General features: G+C 40.0%; 1 protein-coding gene across 8 annotated transcripts in view; it reads right to left on the minus strand.

Annotated features, from left to right (window-relative positions):
- The window catches only part of celf5a (cugbp, Elav-like family member 5a), a 700629-nt gene that overhangs the window by 159057 nt on the left and 521176 nt on the right, over positions 1–20396 (minus strand). For all 8 annotated transcript variants that reach the window (XM_057840946.1, XM_057840949.1, XM_057840951.1 and 5 more), the window contains exon 5: positions 8845–8973. In XM_057840946.1, the coding sequence (XP_057696929.1) occupies positions 8845–8973 (129 nt within the window). The remainder of the gene's footprint in view (positions 1–8844; positions 8974–20396) is intronic.

The raw sequence follows: 20396 nt of genomic DNA on the forward strand, positions 1-20396 counted from the left end.
CCAGGAAAGCTTGGAGGCCGATACTTCAAGGTGCCGCATGTGTCAATCATCGTTTAGCTTGTTAAACATTTGCTGTAGCAACTCGTGTGTAAGTGAGCAGCCTGAGCGGATTTTTTTTTTTTTTTTGATAATTGTCTTTCTCACCAGGCAGCTGCAGCGTCTCAAAGTTAACAATGAGTGACAAGGGAGCTACTTTGAACTTGACAAAGAAACTTGAGAGTACTACCTTTCAAAGGTGCCGGCTCGTTTTAACTTGATAAACAATGGCTGTCGTGTACTATGGCAACTCATTGTGTTGTGTTGTGTGCTTTTCTAAGCAGCATGAGTTGATATGAGAGGACTCACTCAATGAAGCATTTAATATAGAATTATACTTTGGGGAAAAACTGGGGGGAAAATGTCCTATATGTATCTCTTTCCAATGCTAAATCTGAATTAATACATTGAACACACACAATTTTTTTTTTTTTTTTTTTTTTTTTGTGCGTGCTACTTGGCAGTTTTTCACTTATTGCATGGGGTCATTAACCGCGAAAAAAGAGGGATCACTGTAGTACTAATAGCATACTTAAAAAGAATACGCATCATTATTAATTCAATAGGGCTTCTCCTGGTTTGTTCGAGTATGATACAATCTCACAAACAAAGAATTTCACATCTATAGGAACTTAGCACTGAAGTCCATTGTATTGTCTTCTTCAGTTATAAAGAAGGTATGCATTTTAATGTTGTTAAACTGTCTGTCTACACATGTCAATGAACCACTCCTGTTCAAATATTGATTGTTTGAAGTAATATAACCCAGTGGCACTGAGAATCCTTGTCAGTGGCATTAAAAAATACATACTTTTTATAAGCAACATTACATGGTTGTTTTCATATATACAGTAACTTTTTGTCTTTGTTTTACTCCGGGAAGTGAAGTTATCCTCTAATGGAGACGAAAAATTTTAGTCCAAGGTTGAATGAAGGCAGTTCTACAGACTGGAGCCCAGCAGTAAGCTACCATTAGCATAATGTAATCAAAGGTAATAATTGGAAAATATTGTTTAAAGGGGTTATCTAATAAGAAATAGAAGAAAAAGTGATTCCCCACTGTTTTAATTGAACCCACACAGTACTGTAGAGTTCCTGGATGCAGAGCACACTGCAGAGTTACACAAAGAGAAATAAAGCTTCCCTGGCCTGGCCCTGTGCACCCTCACAGCGGGGACATATGAATTGTTTTGACATCCATCTTTCCCCTCTTCCTCCTCCTCCTGCAAACTACTGCAGAGTCACAATGCTCTGGCTTCCAGCCCTTTTAGATATAATTCCACAACAATTTCCATAAGCGCTAGCTGGGGAATAGGCTGCACAGACATGAAAAACAACTGGTCCCTTTGCACTTTGCTATATGTCAGAGGAAATTGATGTCTCCAAAAGTTTGGGGCTGCCTCATGCATGCCTTAAGGTAAGAAAAAAAAACTTGCAGTGGCTCTGTGGTAACTGTCTTCTAGTATATGAATTTGGGAACATAACCAATGTGTATATCCCAAGGTTCTTCTCCACAATGTCTGAAGGTACCCGCTAATTGTCTTATGTTCAGCTTACAGTGCTGGTTTGACATTTGAAGATGTAGACTGTTTTGATTTAGGATCAGCGGGGAGCCACTCTTGCTCTAATTGTGCTTTGAGGTGAACACAGCACTGGGGAGGCACAATCAAGGTCCACCGGATGATGATAGAAATAATTAAAGTTGCTACATTTGATCAGATAATAATGTCTTTGTCTTTAGAATTAGTGAAGCTGTGTATGGCACATTATTGCCCAAGGTTATCCTCATGCGCAGTGGTCCGAGTAAGTGTAAACAATTGTTTATTATGGCCTATATTCACAGTTGAAGATGTGCGAGATCTGCTTTTGTGTTGGTCAGAGACAGTGCTGTTTTTATCAACAATGACGATAACGAAAATATTTCGTTAACTAGCAATTTTTCCATGACGATGAAGTGTCAATGACGAGCTAAAAACGTGGCTTAAGTGACTAGAACATAACAAGACGATTACCAGTTTTCGTCCGACGTGACGACACCGAGACGTAAATGCCACATTGTTTCTGTCATATGTTCACAATGCCTAACATGTTCATATTGTACGTGGAGTAGGCCTGTCACCATAACAAATTTTAGTGTGCGATAATTTATCTCATAAATTATTGCGATATGCCATATTATTGCGCCCCCCCCATTTTTTTTAAAACCAATTTACAATACCACAGTGAAAATACAGTATATATTAATAGATCAAGTACACCCATTTAAACGCGATAAGAAATCACAACTAAAAACAATAGACCAGGGGTGTCCAAACTTTCTGCAAAGGGGGCCAGATTTGGTGTGGTAAAAATGTGGGGGGCCGACCTTGGCTGACGTCCCTTATGTAGAACAATATATTTAAGCAAATTTTAGCAAGCCGTTCTGTGAGTCACATTTGCTTTATTATAGGGCTGCAGCTATCGAATATTTTAGTAGTCGATTAATCGATGGACTAGTTTGTTCGAATAATCGAGTAATCGGATAAGGAACATGAAAAATTAAAACACCTGAGCTGAGCCTAAAACGATATAATAATAATAAAAAAAAAAGAGGATCTGTGTACAACAAAAGAACAATTGGCTAACTTGGATAGAAAAAGTCTGCTAGCTTAAATGCTATAAAATGCTAGTTTTTTTTTTTTATTTTTTTTTACAATGCTCTTAACAGGTGGTTCAGACACATATTCCCACAAAAAACGGCTAAATATACCTACAAACTAAATTAAGAATGGATTAAAAAATATTCGCTCAAACAAATACTTAGCTTATGTTGGTCTTAACAGGGAGCAGTTGGATACAGCCATGTGAAAGACCAGGGGGCATTGTATCCACCCTCATCAGTAAAATTAAATGCAAACACTTTTAAAATCAACCATTACAATGCCACTTCAGTTAAACGAATACTCGAAGCAACAAAATTTAGTTCGAATATTTTTTCTAATCGAATACTCGAGTTAATCGATTAATCGTTGCAACACTTTTTTTTTTTTTTTTATTAATAATTTCAACAATTTTGCAACTAGCCTTTGTGGCGTTCTCTTTCGACTCTCGGGCTCTTGCGAAATACTGCTGCTGTGAAATTAAACTAGCTTCAAGTTGCTTCAATTTCTCGCTACGTATCTACCCTGCAGTGTTGTTAATCTTACTGAAAAAAAGTAATTAATTATAGTTACAAATTACTTCTCCCAAAAAGTAATTGCGTTACTAACTCAATTACCTGAATGTAAGAGTAATCAGTTACTTGGCAAAGTAATTGGTGATAATTACTTTTTTTTTTTTTTTCCCTCAAAAAAAAAAAAAAAAAAAAAAAAAAAAAAAAAAAAACATTGGCCACACTATGTGAAGTTTTTTGTGGAGGTTTTTGGTACAATTGGCCCGAGCCCAATTCTTTACCCTAATTTACCCTTTACCCTGAATCAACTGTTAAAAGTTGTTAAAATTGCTCCCATTATTGCATTAGTTCCTTCTCTCTACTTTCGACATATGAAAGTTTTAAAACTGTTTCATCATTTAAAGATAGATTCAAGTCAAGATTTTGCCGGTTTAGAAGTATTTTAGATAAGAAGTTACTTACTTAGGTTCGCGAGGAAGGTTCTCTACAACAGAGCTGTCCTAAAAAGCCTACTGCTTTAAGATGGCGGCTGTCATTTTGCATCTAGTTATATCTATAAACAGTACATGTGATATCTACCATGTCTACCATATCTACCATAACATGCGGGCGTAGTTTGTCCGGCTATCGGCTACAACATGTATTATTGGAGCTACCTAGCATCGCGTTTGCTCGGCGTCACAACTTTCTTGCCTCCTCCCCGCTCCTGCTCTGCTCTGTCGTCTCGGTGAGTCCGTCTCCCTCAGATTTTTCGACCAATATAGTAACGCATAGTAACGCATGCCTTTCCGTCCTTAGTAACGGTAACGGCGTTGCCAAGATGAGAAAAGTAATTAATTAGATTACCCACTACTGAAAAAAATAACGTCGTTAGTAATGCCGTTATATTGTAACGCCGTTATTAACAACACTGCTACCCTGTAATCTTGTCGTACGTGTCAGCGTGTCTTGTTTGGTAATATTGCCTCATATTGAACTCTTTAAAAACAGCGACTGTCTCTTTGCAAATGAGGCAGACACAGTCGTTGCGTATTTTAGTGACGAAATAGTCCAGTTTCCACCTATCCTTGAAGCGCCAGCCGTTGCAGTCAACTTTTTATTTTTGTTGATTGTCGCCATTTTAGAAAATTGGGAGTAAAGAGTCACATGTGGTAATGTTCCTTAGAGTGCTGCTCCCTTTTAGTGGGTAAATGAGGAGCAGCATTTAGTGTGTAAGCTACTTCATACTGTATGCTTGTAGCAGTACTGCTGACCAATTTATTAAGTGTGTGCGGGCAAGACGTTATTGATTTTGTGACAGGGGCTGGGGGCCGGATGAAATCTGCCCAAGGGCCGCATTTGGCCCCCGGGCCGGACTTTGGACATGTCCGCAATAGACCATGCCTCTTAAATAAAAGACAACAATATTAATACCGCACAGAAACACAGAATAAATTAAATGTGTTTTCCAAGAAAAAAATATACAATTGCAGTTAATAACTTAAGCATTTAGGCAAATGAAAACTTTTCCCCTTATAGCTTCTGCAATGGTGTTCCATGGGGATGCATCGATACAGTTAAGTCACGGTTCGGTACGATTATCGATACGGGGGACACGATTTTCGATCTGATTCAATACATTTAATGCTCTGAAAAAAAAAAAAAGACTGTATTTTTTGTTTCTTTTTTTTGCAAACAAAAAAAAATAATAAATTGCCGTCATATAGACATGCATTTTAGTGCATAATATCTATGTGCTTACTTCTTACTGATCTGAGAAAGAAATTTAGTATAAAAGTGCTGAGAACAATCTTTACTGTTTGTAAAGTGAGGTGGGGCACACTGTTGATTGCTACAGCTCTCTTAGCAGCTAGGTTTACTACATGAGCAAATCCATGTGTGTCACGTACTGAATTAACAATATTTTCAGCATTATCTATAGTCACTGGTATGGATTGATTTGGCCTGCTTAACTCCCATTCAGTCATGGAGGTTTATAATTCATCAATGTAGTATATGGACTACGTGTCCCATAATCACCCTGGGCTCACGTAGCCAGTGGCATGGACGTAGCACATCTAGTTTGCTATTTCATGATATCTAGTGTGTGCGTGGATTAAAAAAGTCACAAAAGTCAAGTCTGCTCATTACTGCACAACACCAGCATATGACAATCGACTTTCATAAACAGTACGAGTTTGAAGCACAGCGCTCTTAATTTGCCACTCAAATATCCGGTGTTGTGCCAAAAAATAGCCGCCCCGCGTGAAATGTCACCCTTGACGGGAGTGCCCACACGTCAACAACACCGTCACGCCGGAGATGGTCCGCAGTCAATCCGGAGCACTGACGCGGCCGGTATACGTTGAACAATAGGATATAATGAGAACGATTGGCTCCGGCGCCGTTTTTTGCAGAACCTGGAACGAAGATGCATTTTGCGCAGTTGGTAACAAGGAATCCGAACTTTTAACAGCATGTCTGCCGCACGCGCGCATGCACGTGCACGCAAGGCTATAAATCGCAGCAGAAAAATTACCGCCTTCATTTTTATTTATCGTGCGATAAATGAAATTATTGCATATTGCGACAGGCTTAACGTGGAGTACATCAGCTTACATCGTGGAAGTGTTTGGGTCATGTCACTGTCGTATCGAGATGCGCGGCACCCCTCCCTCACTGTCTTCTCTGGATTTTAGGCTGTGTCTCAAGCTAGGCTGCGCTCCATTTTGTTTGTTTGTAAACACGGTAAAATTTGTTTTCTTATCTTGTCAAGAGACAATATGCAATGTTCCTTTAGCCTTTAAAGGTCTGCTGAGTGATCATCAGACGCTAAATGTTTAGTCCTAGCGGTAGCGTAGAATTCACGTTGGCATTAGCTTCAGAATGGCGGGCGTCCTATTAAAACTCTGGCCTGTCTAAAGGAGAGCCACTTGGCTTTTCTGGTCGATAAAACCCCTTTCAGACTTACATCCCGGTAAATATCCGTGTAAGGTGACGCGGGATTTACCCGTGTCATGGCTTTCAGACATGGGGAGATGTCCCGAGAATAACCGAGTTAGCGACTTGACGCTCTCTCTGCGGGGAGGGCGGGGTGCGGGATTTTATTCCCTGGGGATTATGTAATTTTTGGTTGGTATCGGCAAAAAAGATTGACAAACTGTGTCTTCCTCGGCTCTAAGATGCAGTTGCAATTTAATTTCGTTATGTTTCCAGTTTAATTTAGCCATTTCCAATTTGCCATGCTGATAATTGTGATGTTTGTTTACCGCTTTTCATCTTGCTGCGATGACAGAGAAAATGAGTGGCCCATCGTGATATTTACGTCATCAGAATTCGTGCTGTGACACGGGAATTAAAATGGCTGCTTTCACACATGCTGCGTCCCGGGTAAATCCCGGACATTATACTAGGACGCGACCCGGTTAATCACCGTGTCGTCCCCGTGTCAGTCGACCTGGGAAATTGCTTTCAGACATAAGAGATACCCGTTTGAATCCCGGGTTTGTCTGAAAGGGGCTTAAGTCTAGAGCAGTGGTCTCCAACCTTTTTTGCACCACGGCCCAGTGTAATGTGGGCCTTTTTTTCCACGGACTGGCAATGTGTGGCAGAAAATGACAGTAAAGATAGCAAATACTATCCTAAATATAATAGTAAATATAGTAAAAATAGTAAATATAACTAAATATAATAGTCGCAAGCGTAATGAGTTTTTCTCCAATCGTGAAAGGTTTCTTAGCTTTAGCAGTACGGTTCGCCATGAGGTATAATGCACTCAGTGCATTTGCTTTTGTTGCCTCGTTTGCTAGCTTTTAGTCACATATTATACAGAACGGACTTGGTTGTTGGCTCCTCTTCTGGCTCAGCAGGTGGCCTTTTCCCCGTAAAAAAAGCTGTCCAAAAGATGTCACACACATCCATCAGCAGCTAAAGGTACTGTTTACATTGACTGACGCTGGGCTGCAATAGGTGTGCAAACACTCTCGTAATTGCGGCCAACCACTAGATGGCGAGCTATACAAATCTTTACTTAGATTAGACAGGGATATTGATGTGTCAAGAGCCACAAGCCAGATTGCAGTCGTTAATAAATAATTTATTTCTCTGCGGCCCCGTAGCAAATGCGCCACGGACCGGAATCGGTCCGCGGCCCGATGGTTGGGTACCACTGGTCTAGAGGATGTTAAACGCTCGGCTTTTACATACAGTCTGTGGCTTCTGGGTAAATTTAATTGAAAATAATGTACTGCTTTTCTTGCTGAGTGTGTATTATCTTCACAAAGTTGGCATTGTCCTTGTAGAGGATACAATACATGCTGGTCTGTCTATGTTCATTCGAAATTGTTGGAAATCTTTATTTTCGGACAAAATCTTTTAAAATTTGAATTTTACAGACCAATATTTTTGAGTAACTGTTGACTAAAACTCAAAGAAATTTGTATTAGATTTCGTCGACTGAAACTAGACAAAGACGAAAACCTTTTGAAATGACTAAAATATGACTAAGACTCAAAGGTATTTTGGTCGCTAAGACAGACAAAACATCTCTTTTTATTGTAAGGAATTCACCAAAGCTAAATTATTGGTGTGTCCCTGGGTTCATTATGGTAGATTTAATTTTAGGGTCAGGGCACCTTAGGATGTGACCAGTGAATGATGTAGTTCCTAACACTAAGTGGAACCAATCTGAAGAAGGAGTGCTAATGACAACTACACATGGACATTATATTTCTTTGCCTGAGGGTCATTTTAGCACAAATAAAATACTATGCCAGATGGGGAGATACGGTACATTCAATGCCCATGCACTCAGTGTGCGTAATAATTAAACATAAAATGGTATGTAAAAACATCAAACTGATATGTTTCTTTCTTGTAACTCTACTTTATCTGTTTGTCTTCCACTTGCTGTTCTGGTTACGTCACTTCCAACTTAATTTTGCACTTGTGGTGCTCTCACAAATTTTCTATTACGAACACCATCTTTGCCAAGCTTTTTTAATGTAGCACCACATGCTAAATTGTAAAAACGCCTCGTATCTTGGAATGCCTTTTCACTCCTGATTTTCTGCTGGAAATGAAAATGCTTCACTTTAACACTCTGCATAAAATGAGGACAGTGCGGGATTAAAATCTTGGTTTTGCAATGCAGAAGTTGTTTTTCTCCTGATATGAGATACCTCTATATGCTGAGAGAGACTCTGTGATAGCAAAGTCAGCGTTTTAAAATGACGTGCACCGTTACTGTATGTGATTACAATTACTGATAAATGGTTCTGTCCTATTCAGCTGGGTTGCTACGGGGTTTTAAAAGTGGTATCTATACTTTTTTTAAACCGAGAAATATATTTCTGTCTATAAAAGCATAAAAATGTCATTACAAGCAGGTTTGCGTGCAAAGACAGATCACAGTGATGTTAGAGTTGCCAGAGATCTTCAACAAAAGCAAGTTGCAATTTCTTTTAGTTACCAAAGCTACCACTAACAGTTATATGGATTATTTTTTTCCCATCAATGCCTAAAGCTGTGTAACAGCTGAGCAAAAAATTAAGTGAAAACGTTTCTTGACCAACAGTATATCCGACATGTAAGTCACGTGCATTTTCCTTACAACCAACACACAGTCATTCTTCCGTCAGTGACCTAAATAGACCTGACAAGTGTGTCACGGCGCCTACCTTTGCTGTTGCCGTCAGGACCTCTTAGGACCGTGCACTCCTCGATGACTCCGTAGGGTTCGAATAGGCGGTAGACGTCCTCCTCGGTCTGTTGTTTATTCAGCATCCCCACGAACAACTTCCTGTCCTCTGGAAACAAAAGGATTGAAGTTCACAGTTAGAACTTTGACCTCCATTATCAAGTTCATGGTGGAAGTCTTGAAGCAAATAGCCTGGGTCCGGTGTATAATCTTTTTCCCCATGACTGATCATTTTAATCTGATAGCATTAGTCAGTTTTCTCTCTCAGAGCAAGTGGGGGCAAGAGGGTGGTCAGGACCGATAATGAGAGTTTGACACACAAACTGTATATCTCTACATATGCACACATTGTCGTAAATACCTTCTCAAACATTAAAACTATAATATTCAATGTGCTTGAAAGTTGCTTAAATTCCATTCTATTGGTTGGAATAGTTTAAATTTTTGTGGTAGCAGCAGGGTGAGCGAGATGCTAGCATGTATGCGTGACACTTATTAGTTTGTTTCAAATCTTGGCTCTCGCCTTCCTTGGTTTGAGGTCGTTTCTATTCCCTTGCTCGTGGAGGTTTCCTCCTCAAAATTGGTGGGACTGTTCATAAGACATATGAAATCTTAAGTTATCAAAATTGTGCGTTTTCAATTATGGGCCTGACCTGGGCAGGATGCTAAAGTCGGCCATTTTTTGGCAACACGCCAAATAGTAAATGACTAATAACTCCCTGATACAAGGTGCAGTCTTTTTCATATCTGGCATGTATGAGAGGTATCCCAGCCTGAACATGACTGCATTGAAATATTAACTATTTGGCCTAACGCCCCCTAGCGGAAACAGAAAATGCCCTTTTTTTATGAGACAGGCTTGTCCTCCAAGGGGAAAAAAAAACAATTGACCTCAACCCTGCATCAGGGGAGTCATAAGACATGTGTTCAGGTGTCTATAAGACATTTGTTCAGGTGTCTGATGTAAAATATTGAGGTTTGGTTGAAGTGGAGGGGTCCAAACAGGAAGGCGAAAATGACCGTCACCATTTTGTTCCGCCACAAATTTTGAACAGTCATAACTTGGCACACATAGAATATATCTGTGCCAAACCTCCCATGCTTGGTGAGAAGGTTCCTGAAGGGGCCATTTGCATCAACACTACAGCGCCAACTAGTGGCAAGAGAAAGCCACTCATTTTACTTATATATGTCCAGTTCTTTTCAGGTTGGTAATTGTAGTTTCAAGACTTTTTGTAATACTACATTTTAAGGCCCATGTCCACAAGTCACTGTCTGTTGCCGTGATGACCCTTTGGCTGCCATTAAAAGCAAGTATATTTTTTCAGGGACTTAGGCAGCTTATAGAGTCACGCAATTTGGCACACTTGGCCGAACTGGCTCAGTTACAAGAATTATTTTAGTTTTGAATAAGGGCGCAGCTGCACAGCTCAGAAGTGCCTCCTTTTTTTGTAGCACTCTCTCCAATTGGGTTTTTTCTCCTAGTTGTGTGAATGTATTTCTACTCAAAAAAAGAGGCAGATTTCGAGCATGTTAGGTTCTCATGAGATGATTAGAGGGGGACGATCTGTCACCGCCCTGACCTGCGTGCCGTCCGAGTTGCGCCAAACTGCGAGGGCCCGTTCAGTCCTGCTTGCAGGCCTAGTTTTTTAAAATTATTTTTCAATTTTTTTCTCAGGTGCTCACGTTCCTTCCACATTCCAAAAACACGTTAGGTTCATCCATCAAAGACTTTAAATCAGGGGTCTTGAACTTAAAACCTAATCCAATCTTCACAATCTCTCTGAATAAAAGTTCAAAACATTAATGGTTCTTTAAAAGATCGTTGACCCGGTCCCCTCTCTCATCTCTCTGGTATTTTGCATAGCATGTCAAATAGAGTAATGGTGCCCTATTTCACAACTTTCTCTGTGGATATAAGACACGTCAGGGTACCCCTTTGCTAAAAAAAATGCATTCATCTCCCACTCTCCCTGAAATTGACTGCACTTGTCGCCATCCTTTCTCTTCACTGCAGGTTTTGACATGAGGGACTGGTTGACAGGTTATATTTTCCTTTCACTTGGTGTCACTTCGGAATTAGATTTCAACCAAGTGACTGTCGCTAATTCACTTTGGATAACTTGTTGACAAACACCGCCCAAAACTGTCATGAGCATGAGCTGTGATTTCTTACACTGTAAGTGATTTAAAAAAAAAAAATCCCAACAACAACAAAACATGCTCTGAAAATGACTGCTAAAATCCACATCCCCATGCACCTTTTGCCTTGTTCATCCATTCAGATTCATGGTCATCATATTTATTTATTTAAGATTTACTTGTCAACACCCCGTGGACCCCAGGTACTATTCCAAAACTAATCTGTACCACTTGGTGGAAACATGGCTCCTTGGACCTCCGGTCTCCTACAAAACACTTAAAGTACTGCCACCCCCACTTGGTCCCTCCACCCACCACTATTCAGCTCCTATTTCTCATTCCTCCACGCTGATTCCACATTTTCCACACGCACTCGTTCCTTTTTTTCTACAACTGCCGTCCACTCTTTATCTCTCTCTTACTCCTCAACTAATTGCTGCTGATCCAGTGCTTTTTTGTGTCGCCAGAGAAATATTTCAGTGTGCAGCTCAGCTGAACAATGGCCTCGTCTCCGCATGGCAGCCAGGGCTGCTGAGACATGGCGTGAATAACGCTGACTTTTCAATAGGAGACGACTTCTGTTGAGCGCAGGCGGGTGTGATCTTTACCTTGACCTGACACTCTGTGTTTACTGATGTACTCTAATGCGACAGTGCCGTCGCTCTCTTCGCGCTCGCAGAAGAATCACTGAAAACTTGCAGTAGAAACCTTTGCTAAATCTGTGTCTCACATCTTCTTTACATTTTAGTAAAAAAGGGAAATCTGAAGTCTCAGAAGTAAGTGTGTCATGGACAGTGTTGTTAATCTTACTTTATAAAAGTCATTAATTACTGTTACAAATTACTTCTCCCAAAAAGTAATTGTGTTAGTAACTCAGTTACCTGAATGTAAGAGTCATTAGTGACTTGCCAAAGTAACTGAAGATAATTTTCATGTTTTTTCTCAAAAAAAAAAAAAAAAAAAAAAAAAACCGGGTCACACAATGTGAAGTTTAAAGTAAAGTTTTTTGGGACAATTGGCCATAGCCCAATTCTTTACCCTAAACTTAACTGGACACAGGGTTATTGCGGATATTGCGACAACTAGATAGTAACCTTTGCTACGTGTGGAAGTCATTTAATGTTGTGAATCAACCATTAAAGTTGTTAAAATTGCTCCCGTTATTGCATTACTTCCCCTCTGTCTACTTTTTACATGTGTAAGTTTTAAAACTATTTCATCATTGAAAGATAGATTTAAGTCAAGATTTTGCCGATTTAGGAGCATTTTAGATAAAGTTACTTAGGTTCGCTAGGAAGGTTCTCTACAACAGAGCCTTCCTGACTTGTTTACTGCTTTAAGATGGCGGCTGTTTATTAACGCATCTAGTTCTTTATTATACATGTTGCTAATGCAGCCGTGTCTGTCATTTGCATCTAGTTCTGTGTATATGTGATATCTACCGAAGTATCATGTGGGCGTAGTTTGTAGGCTATCGGCTACAGTCAGGTATAGACCCTACCCACCGACGTCACAAAACCACGTGCTCGCTGTATGGTTCCGCCCACTTGTCCGTCATTTTGTCTCTGTATTAGCATTGGTTTCAATTGATCGAGGAATTTAAAATGCATTTCATGGAAGACCCGGTGCTTTCTGATGCCGTAAACTCACTGGATGTGTTGCATAAAAGGCGTTATGTGGAAAAGCTTCGTTCTATACAGTCGCCAGATCCATATTTGATGCCCAAATCGATGTTTTTCGACCCACTGTCTTCGCCCTGTCTGCCTGACATCTGCTACGCTGATAATTACAATTATCTTGTCCACACAAAATCAGCCTATTCTCACGAAAATTTGAAAAACTTCAAGAGCTTGGAGGCTTATAAATACTTCGTTGCTGGTTGGGTGAAACAGGTCCTCGTCCACGAAAATTCGGCAGGAATCTATCTTGTGCTTGGAAAGGTGAGTTACGAAATTTTCAATTCAAAATCTTTTGTTATTGCTAACATCCACTGTCAAGTCTAATGTATTTCATGTCGTTTGTCAATGGAGTTAAGGCTTTTAATGTTTATATGGTTTAGCGATAGCACTCTCACTACATACATACGTGTATGTTGTCGGCGATTAGCCTAGCAATGATCTTAATTGTGGTTATTTGTCAGCCCAAAACCCTCTAAGTATATCTTAAATGCATCTTACCGGATATAAAATGACTACTACATAGTCTGTGGTGATTTTTTGGTGCCCAGTTTTCACGTCGAATTGCAGCCGTCCATTTTGTTCTCCTCTTTGGATCCCTCGGAATATGGTAAAACTTCAAGTCTCTCCTTCCATCTTCTCTGTTAGTGCAACCAACAGCCACACACGCCTTCACCATTTTGATTATTAATGTTAAGGAGCAGAAAAACACGCCGTAAATAGGAGGAATGTACGTAGCCGTAACAGGTTAACACTATGTTTTGACGGACAATTGGGCGGTACCATTCAGGAGAGCGGAGTTGTGACGTCACGTGGGTAGGGTCTATTATTGGAGCCACCTAGCAGCGTAGCATCGCGTTTGCAACGGTGTCACCCTCCCTCGCCTCCTCCCCACTCCTGCTCTGCTCTCTCGTCTCCGTGAGTGTCTTTCTCAGACTTTTCTAGCGTCAGTCAACCAACATAGTAATGCACGCCTTTTCGGCCTCAGCAACGGTAATGGCGTTGCAAAGATGAGAAAAGAAATGAATTAGATTACTCACTACTGAAGAAAATAACGCCGTGAGTAACGCCGTTATATTCTAACGCCGTTATTAACCACACTGGTCATGGAAAATATAATGCAGTTACAACTAGTTTTTTAACAATTTCCTGCACATGCCGACCAAACTTTAAGCTCACGATAAGCCAATATTGTGTTAAAATCTAAATCCATTCATATTTAAAAAATGCCTTTTGTGTTTAGTGACTGGTGATTAAAAATGGAAATGATTGATCCAGATATTTTTTTTCCATGCCAAAACCCAACATGATTAACCATTTCTTTCTGTTAATTCTAGAAAGCAGAAAATAACCAAAAAGCACGTGTTCCCGCAAAATAAATTCTCTTCAACCCAAAGAATAAACGTGTAATAGAAATCTAGGACGGAGCCGCATTGAAGCCCAAGGCTCTAAGCTAAAGCATTTCACACAGAAATGCACAGGCCTGACTGTAACCAAATAAAGTGACTCCAGCCGGCTAAATTTTGCTGCCAAATGAGCATCTCCTCATGTGAAAGAAGCCATGGGACATTTAGCCAGAAAATGTTACTGATGCATATGGATGGACAGGCCAAAGTCTGGGGAACCACATTCCAATCACTTTCTACCAGCTGTATGTAGCTACTGTACGACTGAATTTTTGCTCTGCATACAATTTCCAAGGGCATTGTCCGCTTGAATAAATTATCACCACATCTCAAATAGATGCCTCCGGGGTGGGGGATAAACAGGTTGTGGAACTAAGTGACAACAATGTGCTATGGCAGTCATCTTTAAAATTAACCTAACCTTATCTTGACACTTTGGTTTTAACCCTAATTTCAAACCTTATCCTTGACACGCCAACCAATACCTGAAACCCAAAATCCTGATTTGTATACCTGAAACCAGTCTTGAAATCCTAATTGAAAATCCTAATCCAGATTTGACACTATACTTTGAAACTGTGAGCCAGATTTGAAACCTAACCTTAGATTTCCACCCTAATTTTAAAACCAAGTCAATTTTTGAAACTTTAACCCAGATTTAAAGACCTTAATTGAAACCCTGACATGTGCTTAAAGAGTGTCTTAGAAACATTAACAATTGTTTAAAACTGTAATTTGATACCCTAACCCTATCTTCAAACTGATTGGAAACATTTTTTTTTTTTTATAATAAACAAATTATGTTCCAAAGACAACACCCTATCTTGACTCCAAATCAGACTCAAACCAGAGATTTAAAATCCTAACCCCAGCCTTGAAACCCACTTTAAAACTGCTAACTTTTCAATTTTGGCAGATTTTAGCAACTCAGGTGGACAAAAGCGGTAGTGTCTTGCCCGAAGGAAGACTACGTATGCCATGGGGACCAGCGCACAGTGTCATAAAATAATGATTTCCGGGCAAATGGATTAAACAACATTTCTGTTTCCAGCAGCTGTGTGAAGGATGAATATTGTTGGAATTGTTGTGCCTACAGTTAACATTTATGCTTTCCTTGTTATAGTTAGTCACCAGATAGGATAACTTCTGTCTGCTTATCCTTTCCTTTGACCTAGGCCACGTGGCTCCCATGTAGTCTATGTATTCTATTCTATGTTCTATGTTGCCTTCCTCCCCCTTCCATCCTATTGTTTGTCTGAATAAAGAGGGTTGCTCTCACAGCAACTGGGAGAGCAGCTACCAACCTCCACAAAAGCTACATCAACTTCCTGCGTGTTCTTTTTAGCCAAACTAGGTGTACATAAACCTAGCTTGAAATCTAACAAATTGTAATGAAGTAAAGAATCAAGTTGTGACTAAACAATAGCATATGACAATGACAGAAACGTTTGCTTTTGTACCATATTCACCCCCCCCCCCCCGCTCACCCCCACCCAGGGGGTCACGCCAGTGAGTGAAAGCCAGGCCAATGTTTATTCTTGAGTATCCTTTTAACATGGAAGCCACCCTTTTTTTCCTCGTTGGACAAAACTTTTTGTCTTTTGTTGCTCTGCCATCTTTGCGGAATTCACGCTAAAGCGTTCGCATCCACTTCTGTCTTTATAACAAACTGGGAAAGGAGGAAGTGACATATGCCGTAAAGCAGTCAGCACATTTGTATTTTTTTTGTGTGGCATGGTTCCTGCCACCCTCCTTAAAGTTAATTATTGCTAGTGAAAGCGATATAGACCCCCTCAAGATATGAAAGCGGTGTCAACTAGTTGTCAGTCGACATATCACAAATATTCTGAAAATATTTTATGAAGGTTGAAAACCTTCCTAGTGTTGCTTTAACCCCAACCCTGTTAGGATATAATTTTCAATGTTGTCTTATTGACTTCCCGTTACAATTGTAAAATACGAGTCCTACTAGCAGTGTATTGGTTTCCTCTTGAGAATTAACCAGTACAAACTTATTTTGCATTGACAATGACAAAAATCCAGTCTATTTTAAAGGAGGTCAATTTTGCATTGACGATGACAAAAATCCAGTCTATTTTAAAGGAGGTCAGTCTTGGAACTATACTTTTTCTGGGATTTTTAAAAAGAAATTATGGAAAATGAATGAATGAATGACTTATGTTGACTACGCGACTATATATAGTACCGTAATGGTAAATTTTTTGCATTGAAATAAGACTGAAAAAAAGGGGGTCATCTTATATTCGCGGTCCAGACATTAGACCCATTCACGACGCTGGATGGCGCCAGATATCAGTGAAGCGATGTTCTGTCATGGCAGATCTCAGCTACTCTCCCCATTCACGACGCTAGATGGCGCCAGATATCACTGAAGCAATGTTCTGTCATGACAGATCTCAGCTACTCTTTTTAGTTTAACCAGTTTGCATTATTTTATTGCAATGTTTTTCTTGATTCAGATTTGTTTCAAGACTACAGTTACAGCTAGACTTCACTTTGATGGTTAATGCAGCTATTGAAATTTTGTTGTTTTATCACAATAGATTGGTTTATTTACATTTCAAAAACCAGAAGCCATTCATTTACGAATGTGATTGCACTTTAGTTTACATATTTAAATGTTCAGATATTAAGATTTGAATGAGGCAAAATAACATGCTTTTTCTCTGAAATATATCGTTACAATCATTTGTTTCAGATGTACTGTAATTATTTTCTGTATAAAAATTAATTTGGTGTTCAAAAAGTCTTTTTTTCAAACTTGAGTCTTGAAAAAGAGGGGGTCGTCTTATAATCAGGGCCGTCTTATATTCGGGCCAATACGGTGTATATCTTGTTCACCATGGTGACCAAAGAGGTCACGAAAAAGGTATGACTTGATGGAAACCGTTTGTGAACCACTTTAACAAGCATCTCTGTGTGGCAGCAAACTAGCCAGGCCTGTATTTAATTGCACCCTCTGCTGGTGTCTGCCGAGTAGTGTTACCTGCCTCCCTTATTTAGCGACTAGATGACAATCATCAATGACCGCAATTGAAATGAATCAAATTCCATTTCATCAACTCATTCCTATCAGCCAATGTGTCATGTCATTTTCCTGACCCGAAATAGCCACATTGCCACAGTGACGTCCAGCTATGGTTTCGCAGCACTGGGCCGCACAAATGATGCACCTTTCAAATAATCAAGCGTGTCAGAGTGCTATCTGGGGAAGGGGCGTCCCTGGTGCTGGCTGCTTATTGCAAGTGGCAGGATCAGAGGCTACGTATCAGTGTGGACGTGATGCAACGTGACATCTGTCAGGGTAGATAGGAGAACATTTATCTGGGAAAAAAAAAAAGCAAAAAAGGAAGGAAAAGCCTTGAACTGGAAAATGAAAGGCAGAGATGGTCCTTCCTTCTTGCCAGAGGGGGAATATAAATTTTGAGGTTGAATGTGGAAGGAGGGCCACACACACACACACACACATACATATACACTCAGTAATGTTGCAGCTTCAAGAATATGATGTCAGTCTGATGGGCCTTCTATCAGTGCAGAACTTCACACGTTGTGAAGAACACTTTTGAACCTGCACTGAAAAGTCGCTATTAACATTATGCAGTATAGATAACTGTATACACAGCTCTCAGTTGATACATTAAGCAAGCCCTAATTTGAAACTTGAACCTGAAATTCAAACTTCATTTGGAACCCATGATAGAAACCATAATTTGAAATCATAACCCAGATTTGGTCCTGAACTTATTCAGTGATCCCTCGTTTTTTGTGGTTAATGGGGACCAGAACCCGCCGCGATAAGATAAAAACCGTGAAGAACTTTTTTTTTGTTGCGGTTGTTCAATGTATTTATTCATTTCGCATTGGAAAGGAATACATATAAGACATGTTTTTTCACAATTTTTTCCCAAATTAAAAAAAAAAAAAAAGTACATACAGTGGGGAGAACAAGTATTTGATACACTGCCAATGGGTTTTCCCATTGGCAGTGTATCAAATACTTGTTCTCCCCACTGTATATATTTTTTAATAAATGGTGTTGAAGCACTTCAAATGTAATAATTAGATTTAGTTTTAAGGTTTTAAACATGTTACTGTCCCACTGAATTATTTAAGACACGTCTGTCGCCCGGACACCTTTAACGGACACACACACAACGTTATAATGGATGCTGCCTGTAACTAAGTGAGAGATTTACTTATTTTCGAAAGACTGGAAAATAAATTTGTGTATGAGACAGGCAGGCAAATAAGAGTGGTCGCACTTCGATGCGACCACACAGTTATTTTTCAGAGCGAGAGGGGGAAAAGAGTTCGCTCGTCATTCTTTCAGATGTCAAGCTGTAGATTCAAGTCATGTCAATTAAAAAATGTTCTGAGTGTGTTGCTAAGACCCGTGTGCGTCTATAAGAGGTGAGTACACGAACTCTCTTGTACTGTTTAGCCTTTATTGTTGTTGTTTTTGATGTGTTAATAGTTAGCGCCGAGCGCTAAACTAATTAGCTAATTCGCTGACGTGTATTTCATATGCCGAACGTGTAAAACCATGATTAAGTACAGCGGTAACACTACAAACATGCGAAATAGTACAGAAATCAGTTAAAACAAAGTAAATTGGTTAAAAGAAGTCTTATTTCTGAAGACACCTTGTGTCCAGAAAATGTGGAATTCATTCCACCTGTGTAAATTTTATTGTATTGTTGAGAGAAAAAAGTACTCCCTTAAAAATGGTTAATGTTTTGGGACTTTCTTGTAGAAATAAATAAAAAAGCAGCTTAAGGGCAGCTTTTTATTGTATGGGCATGTTTCCATTGTTCCTGTTGAATCATTAGGATATTTGAAATAAATAATAGGGTGGTGTGGCTCAGTGGTAGAGTAGTTGTCCCCCAACCCAGAGGTTGGGGGTTCAAGTCGCCGCCCTGATGAACTTGCCTAAGTATCCTTGAGCAAGATACTGAACCCCACATTGCTTCTGGTGCTGCGTCACCAGTAGGTGGATGGCGATGTGGTGTAAAGCGCTTTGAGAGGCTTAAAAGCTGGAAAAGCGCTGTAGAAGTATCACACCATTTACCAATGTACAAAAATTTGTCCAATTATTAATAAGTAAAGTGCGATCATCGTCAATACCATGATCATCATTCAAGAATCGTATCGTAGCCCCCTGAATCGTAATCGAATCGTGGGGCTCCTACTTGAAACCGTATTTTAAAACCTTTACCAGAGATGTCATGCGTTGAACCTCATTAAGGAACAACGTACTTGAAACCCTAAGCTGAAACCTCTTTCTTTGTAACAAATTCAGACCTGCAATTAGTATCAAACGCACTACCTAAAGATAAGTACACATGTACCCAGGCTTGTCACCCGTCCCTTGAAATACGGGATCGTTCCGTAATTGGGAATTAAAAGTTGCGTTCCGTATTGAACCAATACGGAACGCAGTTTATTCCGTATTTCACAATTGTCCCATGGGGCGACCCCGTGCGACCTGAGGGTCCGGTGGCGGGGAGTGGCGGGCGACGGTGCGCCCAGCCCATGCACGTCTGTCACACACAAACAACCCTAACCCTAACCCTAACCCTAACCCTGCGCTCATGAGTGACCACTGAGCCAACAATAATGAACAAAAAGGGCAGGAAATATTAAAGACAGCAAGATAGTTATCTGCCTGCCCGCTGCCATTTGCCCTGCACTGCGCTCCACTTCCGGGTTCGTTGCAGAGTTACCTCGCTCGCTCTGTTCAGCGTACCGCCCTGCCTGTTTTCAAAACAAAAATGTCTTCTTCAGCAGCAGAAGCTCAGGACACCCCACCTCATCCTCAAAAGGGGAAATGTCTCCAAAAAATACAGTGGAGTGGGAAGAGGGGAACCCGTGGCTCGATAGAGTCACTGATGATGATGATTATAAAAATAACTGCAAGGCAGGCAGGAAAGTTTTTGCAGCGTCTCACGGAAGTGTAAAACAGCATGCTGCAGGGGACCTCCACAAACGGAATATAAGATCCCAGAAGAGCCTTCGTCACAGTTATTTGTACCTGAAACATCCCCTGAGCTTGATTTGGTATGTTATTATGCTCTTGTATATGGATAACATATAGGCTATATTTATATTTATATTTACCTTCATACAGCTTGCATTGATAGGAGCATAGGTAGGCTATTTCAGTTGCTACTATGGTTGATTATTTTCAGGAATGTTGATTTTTTTTATTTTTTTTTTAAACATGCATTTATTATCAATCAATATGGAATGAATTTATGTACCCATAAAGAACATCATATTTTGTT

The sequence above is a fragment of the Corythoichthys intestinalis genome, chromosome 7, assembly GCF_030265065.1.
Source record: "Corythoichthys intestinalis isolate RoL2023-P3 chromosome 7, ASM3026506v1, whole genome shotgun sequence".
NCBI lineage: Eukaryota > Metazoa > Chordata > Actinopteri > Syngnathiformes > Syngnathidae > Corythoichthys > Corythoichthys intestinalis.